At 40.0% G+C, this 13,800-nt stretch overlaps 1 protein-coding gene across 1 annotated transcript in view; it reads left to right on the plus strand.

Moving 5' to 3' along the window:
* The first annotated feature begins 6,606 nt into the window (after positions 1-6,606).
* man1a1 (mannosidase, alpha, class 1A, member 1) overlaps positions 6,607-13,800 on the plus strand; it is a 109,920-nt gene continuing 102,726 nt past the window's right edge. Inside the window, exon 1 of the mRNA XM_053675929.1 lies at positions 6,607-7,307. Coding sequence (XP_053531904.1) covers positions 6,810-7,307 — 498 coding nt within the window. The 5' untranslated portion in view covers positions 6,607-6,809. The remainder of the gene's footprint in view (positions 7,308-13,800) is intronic.

Below are 13,800 nucleotides of genomic sequence, written 5' to 3' on the forward strand. Positions count from 1 at the left end.
CTAGTTCAGTCAACAGCTAATGTTAGTTAGATCGCTAGTTCTTTTGCTGTTGTAAGCAACACAAATAGCAAGGCAAGTATTTGGTGTATGATGATTCATGAAAATGAGTGCATTAGTGCAAAAGCAAAAGATTTCAAAGGCAAAACCGGCCTTCTCGCTTTCTTACGGCTGTAAAAATTTGAAGAGCTACCAAAAGCAAACTTTTGGACAGGATGTGTTCTGATAGCATGCATGTTTGAAATGGATCACAATATGAGTCAAAGAATATCTCTGCAGTCCGCATCTGCAGTACGCACTACTGTTAGGACAAGCAGCTGTTAAATAAGCAGTGCCCCCAAGATTCTACGATTCTGCGATGGCAGAAATGAATGCAAAATCAAGCAAACTCTGCAATAGTGAGAGGAGCTTGCAATTTTTCAAAATTACCCCAGATTTGGGCCAAGATGGGTCGTGACATCGTCACAACGCACGTTCAGCCAAAACCCTCTTCAATTCACGAGCGTCAAAAATGAGAACAACTACAAGGTCCCGTTTACCAACAGACATCACTGTGAAAGACCATGCAAAACTATTGAATGCAATTATAGTTTCAATAATATTTGGCTGCATTTTTGGCTGCAATATCACACAAAAAAAAGTGGCTTAGTAGTTAGCACGTGCGCCTCACACCTACAGGGTCGGGGGTCCGATTCCCACCGTGGCCCTGTGTGTGGAGTTTGCATGTTCTCCCCGTGCTGCGGGGGTTTCCTCTGGGTACTCCGGTTTCATCCCCCCAGTCCAAAGACATGCACGGTAGGCTGATTGGCGTGTCTAAAAGTGTCCGTAGTGTATGAATGGGTGTGTGAGTGTATATGTGATTGTAACCTGCAATGGATTGGCACCCTTTCCAGGGTGTACCCCGCCTTGTGCCCGATGCGCCCTGGGATAGGCTCCAGGTTTCCCTGTGACCCTGAAGAAAAGGGTACAGAAGCGGTATAGAAGATGGATGGATGAGGTGTGCTGTTATAGGAAAATAATCAACGACAGGGTAGTATGATGCGACCCAGTGCAAAGTGGCGCTACTGTTACGACGGTGGATTCTCTTTCTGTAACAGCGATGTGTTTCTCGATGTGTTTTATTCCTCATATGCCACAGCAGTTTGCCTGTGATTCTGATTGTTTCTTACAGAACAACATGTTGTACATTTTATCCATTTATAAGTAGCATTTAATGTTGTGGAACTTACACTATAACAGCTACAGACAGTCTTTCACTCACCGTTCTCTCTTTTTTTAGCCTTAATAAGAAAACACATGTAACTTGCATTACAAGCAGAACTACAGTCGGAGCTGCTGTTTTAGAACATTAATCAACACTTTATGACCAATCAGAATCAACACGATAGCACTGGGTTATAATGTGGAATGATCCTGGATTTCTGTGGATTTTGTTTTGATTATAGTACAACCAAACGTCAGATATTATTTGTAAAATGATTATTTGTAATCGTTGGAAAACACTAATGCACTGAAGGCAGTGGAAAATATTTATAGAGTAAGCCATGTGGATGCTTAATTAGTCAATAATGCCACGCCAGCACATAGACAGGAACGGACTTTGTTCGTGTAGTATTTACTTAACTGGCAAACGGATCTTTCTGGGTCTTCAGCGAGAGATTTACAAACAGTCCTTATCAAAGTGTGATGGATCGAAGGGCAAAAAAAAAAAAGAGTTTAGTTTCTCTACATGAACCCAAACGCTTCCATGTGTTTATGGACAGATTCTGAAGATATCCCTACTGCGGCATAGCAACAAGATGTATGAAATCACTAGCTGGGATTTTGAATGGACATTTATATTTTCTGTGCATCCTGTGTCAGTAGATTATATGGTGCTCAAGTCTCCTTCAATTTTACTGCATGGCTGCTCAAGCCTGGAGCAGTGAGAGTGGGACTGAATGCATCACACACAGAGATAGAGAGAGAAAGCTGAGAGCAAAAGAACAACAGTCTAATTTAATATGAAGTCTAATTGAGCTGCAACCTTGCCCATATCAGTAATGGATTTAGGCAGAAATCTTTACTTCAGCTCGACAGAGACAAACCTTATATATTTCTAGTCCATATAGCTTTTTCTTTATTTTCTGATAGTCGTTATCTGACATTTTTCCCATGCTTGCCTTCTCTTATTTGTGACCTTGTGGATATTCTCCATTTAAAAATGACAAATATTCAGGAGGATTATTCAGTTTTACAAAATAGGAACTGGGCTACAACAAATGTGTGCATGTGGAAGGTGGATTTCACCTTACAGAATAAACCAGTATGAAATAAACCTCTGGAAAATTAATAGCGTCAGAGAATCCATGTAATGAAGGTTAGGATGGATGCAAGTACAGATAAGAGCTTTTAATAAAGAGAGGCGGGCAGATAAAGCCAAATCATGAGACAATATATATATATATATATATATCGCCTCTCTTTATTGAGGCGAACGTGCTAACCACGTTCGCCTCACACCTCCAGGGTTGGAGGTTCGATTCCCACTGTGGCCCTGTGTGTGTGTGTGTGTGTGTGTGTGTGTGTGTGTGGAGTTTGCATGTTCTCCCCGTGCTGCGGGGGTTTCCTCTGGGTACTCCGGTTTCCTCCCCCAGTCCAAAGACGTGCACGGTAGGCTGATTGGCATGTCTAAATTGTCCATAGTGTATGAATGGGTGTGTGAGTGTGTGTGTGATTGTGCCCTGCGATGGATTGGCACCCTGTCCAGGGTGTACCCCGCCTTGTGCCCGATGCTCCCTGGGACTCCAGGTTTCCCCGTGACCCTGAAGGAAGGATAAGCGCTATAGAAGATGGATGGATGGATGAACATCACATCATATCTTTCATTCATTTATAGTTACAGTTGATGTCGTGGAACATCTGTGAAACAAGGTGGTTCCTGTTATCTCTCTTCAGTGAGCATTTTATCCAGATAAAACGCTAATAACATGCTCTAATGAAGATCAGTGAATGAATGATAAACAAACACAGTCTCGTGCGCATTGTTTTTCCAGTAATAGCTATTGAACATAACCAATATGATTTCCTTTTCCTTTTGAAACCTTTTCAAACGTGCCACGAAACGCTTTCTTCCTGGCAGCTGATAAGCACATGTGAAGTGTAAATGAGGAGTGAGGGGGTTTAAATGATGAGGATAAATTAGGCGGAGTGGAGCTGTGAGCTGACAGCACAGCAGGTGGAGTGTTTCTGCAGGTGTTTGTGCTGAATGGAGCAAGTCGCCACACACACACCTTAAAGACAAGCCCTGCTGTACACCACGCAGCCAGGCTTACTTTAGATCAGAATTTTATTTTGTGAACCATCTTGAAATGAGTTACATGTTCATTTAAACCATTCACAGGGCACACAGGGTAGGCTATTATTCCCCGTGATTCATATAACAAATGCTTTTATCCAGAGTGACGTTTGACTGAGACAGGATGCAAGCATAAATCTGAACAGCTGATGGTTAAAGCCTTTTGCTTTCAAAAACTTTCAATTACATCTGACAACCTTTTCACTGAGTTATCACTACCTCCTGCTAAGCTAAATCTTTGTGGAACTTAACTGCTCGCTCTCAGATTCTAATGCAAGTCTAAATGAGTGCTTTATTAGAGGCAGGCACACTTAGAGACTCAAGCAATTAAACCCATAGATGAAAGACTCATATCAGCGCTAACACGAACTGTAAAACATTAATATATGTGGTGTGATCATAAATGTGCCAGCAGTCTTAAAGGGGATTATTTTGGAGTTTTGTGAAGCCTAACACAAAAGCACCACGTCGCAATGTAAGACAAACATTATAAAATGGTATGAAATTATGCTGGGGGCTAGCACTTCCGCACCTACCGCAGAAGATTCACGCAGCCTGGAGGAGCCTGGAGCCTATCCCAGGGAACTCGGGGCACAAGGTGGGGGATACCCTGGATGTGGTGCTAACCCATTGCAAGGCGCAATTGCACACACACGCATTCACATTCAGTGACAGTCATGTCATTTTATTACACCAAGTGAAACGCTCACTATATTTCATTTGTAAAAGATTACATTAGATCCGGATTGCTCCAATAAAATAAACCCATTCATTTCCAACATTTCTTAATTCACTAAAACATTTGATAAACATTTCACGATTCACTTAATACTATTATTTGGTTTGATTTTCTAGTTTTCAAATATTTCAGTTGAGGTCATTTGGACAAAAATGCAAAATACAGGCAGTTCAACAACTTTTTGGCTGGCAGTGTACTTTATATTTGCAAAGAAAACTGAGAGAAATACCAGCACTCATCCATCTGAAAAGAAAAGGTTTTCATGCATGAATTTGAGTAGACTTGCATTCAGAGCTGTGCAAATCAAACGGTTATTGGGTCACTGTGAAAGTCAATGCAGCCATAATGGCCTCCATTCAGCATCCATTTGCACAGGTCTGTGGTGATTTTCTTATTTCACACCAAATCGTTTTTTTTTTTTTTTTTCATCCTTTGGTTGTTTTATTTACACGAAGGCTTGTATAGTGTTCACACTGGAGGAAAGCGACTGGGATTCCTCAACACTCTCATTTCACGCCAAAGCATAGAGGAAAGTGCCAAACGGTGTGTAATCCATTTCACACTGTAATTGAGCATTCACAAAGGACCCCACACAATTGCAATACCACACAGGGAGAATGGAAAGCGGACTCCAACAGGTTAAAGTGTTATTCACTGTGACAGGTCGGTTACAAAAGATAGACAATATGAATTCATGTTATAAAAACAGCAGAAGTGAATACTGAAGAAATAACCGAGCCTCATTTGAGTTAAACTTTCTTTCGTATCCCCGTGAGTTCTTTCATAATTCACTTCCATAGACCAGGTTTATTTGACATAAAGACAAACACAACATGTCGTTTGACTCAATATAAAACACGTGAAGCAATTTGAGTTCCCTTCATAAACGCAAAAGATCACATCTCATTTAAACAATGTTAATATTTAAGAAATAACAATGATTTTTCTCTTTGCTCCATTAAACAACACTAATGTTTGAGTTAAGCAAAGACCAAAGCGAATGAATCACTGGGTCCAGAGTTCAGATGTGTTAATCATGCAGTTCACAGCTGTCACATGTCCAGCTTGGCAAATAGTCCAAGCTGAAGTGCCACTGGAGTGACATTGTTTATTAGCTGAAGCAGATATTTGATACGTTTGCCTCAAAAATAAAATAAACTAACATTATACTGTGTATTATGTTTAAATTACGAATAATATGATAAAATAAATTATTTCTAATTCAAGGTAATAAGCATATATGTTAATATAAGTTTTTTTTTAGTCACAACTTACCACCAGAAGATGCAAAGCCCATTAAAGTTATTTATGAACATAAAAAAGAAATAAATTGAAAATAAAATGCATTTGGTATTTTGAAGATTGTCCACCAAATCTTGATGGCCTTATTTTATTTTATTTATTTATTTATTTATTTATTTTTAAAATGAGCTTAGATTCAACTTTACTGTCATTGCACAGAGTACAAGTACAGAGCCAATGAAATGCAGTTAAATGCCTTAATTTAAACAAACAAACTGAATATTTATCATTCTATTGTTTATTTTAAACATTTTATAGTGTTTTCTAGATACATAAAAAAAAAACTATCATGACATACATGATACATAAAAGAGAGTGAAGAGATGTAAAAAGGAGATTTTTCCAGGAGATTTAAACACAAAAATAGACACCCCCCCCCCAAAAAAAAAAAAACTGTAAAAAAAATACAAAGCATTAAACAAAACTCTTTAAAATACAGCAGCAGCAACAACAACAACAACAACTACAACAACAACAACAACAACAACAACAACAACAACAACAACAACAACAACAACAACAATATATACAGAAGGTTTTAACTAACTTGAATTAAACTAAATCCATAATCTGAACTGGAAAAAAAAACCCTCGTAATAGTCGAGTATAGTCAAGTATACACACACACACACACACACACACACACACACACACACACACACACACACACACATATATATATATATACATACACACTAAATGTTGTTTCCCCAGGACATTGTACATGGTACACTGGACTATATAAAGTGCAAATAGAAAGAATATTATATATATATATATATATATATATATATATATATATATATATATATATATATATATATATATATATATATATATATATTTTAAATAGTGTGAGATGAGTGCAAACAATACAATACATACACAAGACAGTAGACATCAACAAGCCAGACAACATAACAGAACATAATTAATTAATTGCTTAATTAATAATTAAGCATAAAAAACCCAGTAAATTAATGTGACAAACTGGCTGAATGAAAATACAATAATATACTAAACATTGTCTACTTTCCACATTTTCAGACCTTCTAGCTGGACATTCCGACCAATAACGCGTGAACAGCACATGATCTACACGTTCGGCCCTCTGTTCCGTTAGCCACGCCCACAATAACGTTTTTCTATACGGGTGAGATGATTGGCCAAGGAGATCTGCCAATCAGCTCTCACGGCCACGCCTCCCGCTCTGTAATCCGCTGTAGCAGAACAGTGAGACTTTTTTCATCCCCACAGATGTTTCAGTATGATCAGCGAGGAGTGCTGCAACTTTCCTGAGGAGGATTTACTTTTACACCGGGCTGTACGGGCGTAAATGTTTACGCGCGGAGTGTAAACCGAGGGGATAACAGTCTACAAATTGAAGGGATTTGACTCTTTTAAAGGAAGAAGAAGAAAAAGAAAGAGAAGAAAATGCCTGTAGCTATTCTCATGCCTTTCACGGCAACCCCGAGTAGGAAGTCCGTTAGCGCGACCTCGTTCCGGCTAACGGAGAAATTCATTCTGCTCTTAGTTTTCAGCGCCTTCATCACCTTCTGCTTCGGAGCTATCTTCTTCCTGCCGGATTCCTCCAAGCTGTTTTTTTTCCGCTCCGACCCGGCGGTGGAGGGCGACACCCGGACAGGTACGGACGGAGACTCCGGCGGCACGGCGGGCAAGGACGAGAAAATCTTGGCCAAGATTCGGAGAGACCACGAACAGGCGCTGCTCGAAGCCAAGGACACGCTGCAGAAGCGGCCGGACGAAATCAAGCAGGACATCCGAAGTGAAAAGGACCAAGTTGCGAAGAACCGAGGAGGCGAGAATGACGACGGCTCTCTGCCAGTTCTCGAGTACGCGCGACCACCTGGGGCAACGGGGCGCGAGCCCTCCGACCCGGAAACGAGGGAGAAACGAGCAAAAATTAAAGAGGTAGATAAATATTCTTCTTTGGCTCGGCTTTAACCCCCCCCCCCCCCCCCCCTTCCTAAAACAACCCCAACAACCCCAACAAACAAAACACCTCAGGTTGGTATAAATGTCAGCGTTTGTGTTTGTACTGAAGTAAGTTAGCTTCCTCTGGTAATTAGCTGCCTAGTTACAGTCTAGTCAGAAGTTCACCCTGATAACAACAACAACAACAACAACAAAACACCTCAGGTTGGTATAAATGTCAGCGTTTGTGTTTCTACTGAGGTAAGTTAGCTTCTTCTTGTAATTAGCTGCTTAGTTACAGTCTAGTCAGAAGTTCACCCTGAGGAGAGGAATAACAACATCAAAACACCAGCACATTAAATACACCAAACCTCCACTGTTGGATTACTATTGAAGCTGAGTAGTTTATAAAACAGTCCTAATGGCGGTTTATTTATGTTTCCAAGAAGTCCAAACAAAGCACGAGTTGTTTATTTGTCATTTAGACTTTACACTGAAATTCTTGAGATCCAGACACTGACAGTACAAACACTTGTTAGACTTCAAATGTTTAGACCTGAATGAGATTGAGATGTTGCTGTAAGGTAGGTGAAAACAAACAAACAAAAAAGGTTTGTGGATTTTAGTCAAGTCGAGTGTTTTTTTTTTAATTTTTTTATTGTCATTTCAACCATATAGAGAGTACTGTACAGAGTGAACATCAGGAAACGTGATGTTAAGTAAGCAGGACAGTAAATACATGTATAATAAATAGTAAGTAGTATTTAAGTAGTAACAGTACATTTTTTATGGCCTCAACAACATAAAAAAAAAGAATCAACGAATGCATGACGCTTGACACCTCACGTATATTAAATGTCAGTCTGTTTCAGTGTTCAGTTTTGTTTTAGCAGGCAGGGAAAAGGAAATGTTTTGCTGTGCGATAAAGATAATGACGCCATGTTACAGAGTTGGAGATTATTGAAGGAAATGGTTCGGACTACGAGCACTAGTTCAGCGTCAGAAGGTCAGTATACGTTCTCAGCGAGAATGACATCGTTGTACGATTCAAGGAAGTGGAGGCTTAACATGTTTTTATTTTCAGTAGAAGTAGCACCACTGTATTCCTGAGATACTTTTGGTTTTGATGGATTTCTTTTCCTTACAACTGAGGCAGAGCAGTCCAAGGTTAAGGACGTAGCCCGTGAGATTGTCATTGGCTTGCTTTCTGACAGCCAGGGACGTGTCAGGAGAGGAAATAAAGAACCTTCACGATCAGCATAAAGATGCTTAAACACACAGGACAAGGGCACGCTTGTTGGAATTCAGTGGCGAATACATTTTGGCTGGAGTGAAAGTTTTTACTACGTCTATTAGAAAAGCCTACTTGTTTTACAGTGTCGCAGGTTGAATACGGTTTGTAAGCTTGACGTAAAAAAGGTCAGTATACCTCCTCGGCATTGTTGTAAGATTCACATGAGTGAAAGATTAACCTCAGAGGAAGGTCACTATGTTTTCCTCTCAGTAGAAATAGCACCACTGTATTACCGGATTGTCCTGGATTTGACGAATTTCTCTTCCTTACAGCTAAGGCAGGGTACAATTGAAGCCGGGTAGACGAAGGTTAGGACGTTGGCCATTAGATCAGCAGTGGCTCACTTTCTGGCAGACAGTCTGACACATGTCAGGAGAGAGAAACCTTCCCATTCAGCATGAAGATGTTTAAAATCTTAAATGTCCTTGTTGACGTTTATGGGTTGTCGCATTTTCAACATGTCTATTCCAAGGTCTAGAAAAGACAAGTATTGTCCTATACAAGATGTCTGACTTAATATGGATAATAATAGGATGTGTGTTTAGGGATCGAATCAAGGTGGACCAGGTCCGACCATCGATAGACCGACTGTAACGTCATGTTTTTATTTTTGGAGGCGATTTTAAATCAGTCTAGACTGGCCCAGTAATAGATTAACCACAGAGATACCACAGCCCTTCAGCAGACTGATGGATCAATAGTCCAGCTCAAGATCAGACAGAAAGAACACGCACAATCAACTAGGGCTGTGTAACAGAACAAATATATCACATCATGAGGCGTTTCTAAATAAATAAATAAATAAATAAATAAGTGGTATAGAAGATGGATGGGGATATATATATATTTTAGTGTATATATATATTAGTAGGTTTGCTAACAAACAACCATCCAGTAGTGTTTTTTTTTTGTTGTTGTTTTTTTTGTTTTTTTAAATGGAAGCATTTCATTTAAAAATACTTTTATGTTGACAGAAGTGAAATGAATTATTTCAGACCAGAAAGTTGGAAAATAAAAACATCTTTGAAAAATTTACAAAAGCCTTACAGTTTTAAAGATTCATAATGTTAACGATTAATCTGACTTTGCAATTCTTATAAAGCACTGATGATATCTGTGAAAGCTCAGAAAAGGGCATTGTGACTTAATGATCAGTACACCATTTCAGTATTGTATTATTGTACTGCTCAGCCCTGCAACCAACAGGGTTTCACATTTGCTGCCACGCTTTCCAAGTCGCAGTCTCCTTTTCTACATCTCGGATTAACAACAATAACGATATACATGGCTGTGGTAATTGAAATAGTCTTTTTAACACGATCACTTTACCTAGTCCTCTCAGGCTGATCAGAGCGACATTCCCAGCTTTTCCTAGTCCTCTTGGTAACAGGACATCTCGTCAGTCAGAAATCGTGATGATGTACACCTTTATTGAATGTTTGCTTTCGATGTCAGCTGGGAAACCCAACACTGCTGCTTCCCATTGTGTTTGGTTCGGACATTTTAAGATAATTGCTTACAGTTGTCTAGCAATGCCACCATAACTGCTTGGGTTAAATTCTTGTGCCATGAGGCAGTTTCTCCATGCTGATGCCTACTAGGCGGAAACTACAGTAGTTTTGTGCCAGTAAGTAAGGAGTAAAGCCTTAGGGCGTTGCCAACCTGTTCGTGCTTTTTAATAGGAAAACAAATTTGTAGGCGTTATAACCGAGTATGCTGACATGTACAAAAATGCATGTGGGTGGGTTGATGTGGCCAGTGTTGACTACTGGCTGCAGAGGGAGTTGCTGTAAACTTCTTGTACGTACTTTTATCGAGATCTTCATTTAAATGGCCGAATCCTGATAGGGCGGCGTGGTAGTGCAGGTGGTGGCGTTGCTGCCTCACGGTTCCAGTGTCCTCAGTTTAATCCTGAGCTCAGATTACTCACTGAGTTTAGAATGTTCTCCGTTTTGTTCAGGGGCTTAAGTAGGTGGATTGGTGGACATTTTTTCAATGGTCCCATGGATATTTAAGAGTTCTCAACTTTCAAAAAATCTTGGGCCTTTTATGATAGGGGAACAATCTGGTGTCGTGTTCTATACTTGGACTAGAACGACAACTGAAGAACCCTTAAGGGTTGTACATTTTCTGAGAAGTTGCCTCTTTGTAAAGGTCTGTAAAGTAATATTAAGCATGTTTGAATTTATTTTAAAACCCACTTAACACGCAATAATTGCCCTCTCCTACTAAAATGTTGTTAGAAACACATGAAACATGTTCATTACTTTAAAAATCCTTAATATTTAATACATATTTTAACCTCCGGAGGCCGCCATTACGTGACATGCGCAGTGCACCCTGAGTCGATGACGTACAATGGTTGCACTTGAGCACTCAAAAGAGTTATCTGCTAGCCCCGCAGCAGGAAAAGAATACCACACTGCTGTTTTTGGCTGTAATTTTCTACTTACTGTGTGCTGTGATACAGGGGATATCTGTAAATATAATCAAACCCGTACGCATCTTGTTAGTGTGTTAGTGTGTCTCATAACGTAAAGCCCCTGTAAAATTAGCCTAAAACGCCTAGCCGAGACATACCCAAAGTACAATTAAAGCTGTTGTTGGACCATTTGGAGACCATTTTGGTCTCTTTTGAAAGGTGGACTAAATATTTTTACATAATTGGATTGTTTGGACCTTTGCCAGTGTAACAAGACTGTTTGTTTCTGTCAGGATGTCATGGATCAGTGGATTCACATGAGGTGAGTTGCCTCAGTTTCGTAAGTGTTTGTTTGTATGTCGGTGGTCTGACAGAGACATTGATTGTACCTCAAAGCGGTTTTTATATCAATCGAATCACAAGAATCTTAGCTTTCCGAAGATATGAGTACCTTCGTACACATAGAAGCTGCGTAGATAGCATTGATTTCCTCATAACATGGCGACAGCGCGCTGGCGGGCCGTCGGAATTTTAACAGGATAAAGTATATGACGGCGAGATAATAGCTAATAATCTCTAAAATGATCGATATTAGAATACGTTTTATCATAAAACGATAGTCGGGGTTCTCTTTAAGGTTTCTGAAGCAATTTCACACAGGGTCTATGTTCACGCATATATCTTTGGCTTGAGTCTCACCTCCACACCTGTGCAGGTCACGCTAAGGATGAACTCCTCCACACTACCTAACGAGATGTAAATCAGTGGCCAGCTTGACCTCTCTGCTCCAGACTCCTTATCAGTATGCGCTAGAGCTCTTTAACACCTTCGCTTAATATCTTGTAATTGTCTTCTGTCTGATCGGCGCAGCGTCAATGTTCACAATGTGTCTACCACCGTGAGCATGTATTGTGTCCTGAAAGCTGTCTAGAGACGTGCTGTCAGAAACTACTGCTGCCTCGAATTCACATCTCCCCTCTGTGGTTATGCACGCGTTTTTTATATGAGGGGGAAAATTGCCACCATCAGAACTCGCTCATGAAATCAATACTGCATTTTTAAAAGCTTAACTCCATTGTTCTGAATGTTGTCATAGTCGGACCACGTTTGCCCTTTTCAAATAAAATACCGAGACAGACATTTAATCGGAAAGCATGCCTTAATGAGTTAATTAAAGAAGGCGGTTGATTTGGACATCAGAGTGCTTCAGCATGATCATAAATCGGCTCGGCTTTTCCAGTCGGGTTGGCTCTGTAGCGAAGACCAAACTCGTGCTCGGTTCTAACATCGTGCGCTTGATACTCTGTGTATGTTTCTAAATCTCAAGCGTTTGCCAAATCATAGAACATACTTAGTGTTTTCTCAAAAATCCACTTTTAGCTTGTTTTTCAGATTAACCCACGTAACCCTTCAGATCGACCTCCAGGCGAACTGTGTGAAAAGAGTAGAAACAAGGTTTATATCTCTATGGGCACTAATGGAGCATACTCGGGGTGTCTGTTTTTGTTACAGTGGTGGAAATCCCAACCCACCATTATTAAAGCTATTATAATTATTATTATGTGCTTATATTCATTAGCCTGTTCGAGTGGTCAGAAAATGAAATGCCTTCAAGTCTCAATAAAGCGAAACCAAGTAGGCCTATAAATAAACGCCTTGAATACAGTCTAATATTTGATTATTCGTAATATAAATGTGTATCGGGGGCTCCGTGGAAGTTTGAGAACCCATGACGTATACACTAAAAAAAAAATGGAGATATGAAAACATGTTCCCTCTTGCTTCTGTTTTTTTTTTTTTTTTTTTTTTTTTTTTTTTAAATCAAATGGCAGTCCTTTTCAGCCGACTTGGCTAATCTATTTCAAATAGATTTTTGGAGTTATAGAAGTTCCAGTGCTCTAAGCTCGAGTATTTCCTGATTCACAGTTGAGCTCAAAAGCCAGCAGTAAGAAAGTGCAGGTAAGAGTGCTTCAGGGTTACTATCACACCTACAGGCACAGCCCGAATCGTAATGCCCGGATTAAGCCGCGTCGCATCGGTAATCATATTAGTGTGTGTAGTCCCACCCAACGTCATCCCGCCCTTCCTGCCTCACTGTGATAAGGTCTCTCGAGGTCCGTCTCTCTGAAAGTCTTTTCTTTCACTCCTGGGGCCTGAGAGACTTGAAACAAGATTGAGAATGAGCTCATCAACTGCAGCATCCCTGCTTTACAGTTCAGTGATAATTCACCCACGCAGAGCTGAAAATAATCCCGCTGATCAGTAGCTGGAGAGAAACAAACAGCCACTGTGGGAGTCAGGCCGCCATTCATGGTTTTCCCCTTGAGCCTCGCTGACCTTTTAATGGTAATTGTTCTCTGAAAAGGAAATCAATGTCAGGATCATTTTGGACACAAACAGTCAGAGGGCACTTTTGTTTACTGTAAATCGATAAACGCCAAGTGATGCATTGGATCTGACATCCATTGCCTTTTAGCCTTTAAATACTGCATTATAGAATAAAAATCTAAATGTGTACTCAGGGCAAAAGTGACATTGTTAGAATGGAACAATCCATTATCTATACACTATGCCCCAGGAGTGAAACCTGGCCTGGGCATTCGGCCTCTAGCCCCAAAGATTTGGAACGGTTTGTCAGTAAAAGAAGACTACGGTGTTGTAATTTTATATCTTCAGTGAACGGAGTTTTGTATTTTATCTTCAGTGAATGGAGGTGAGACCAATCATACAGGGTTTGTTTGTTTGTTTGTTTTTTTAAAAAAAAAAATAAAACC

Source organism: Ictalurus punctatus, chromosome 25, assembly GCF_001660625.3.
Source record: "Ictalurus punctatus breed USDA103 chromosome 25, Coco_2.0, whole genome shotgun sequence".
In the NCBI taxonomy this organism is placed as follows: Eukaryota; Metazoa; Chordata; class Actinopteri; order Siluriformes; family Ictaluridae; genus Ictalurus; species Ictalurus punctatus.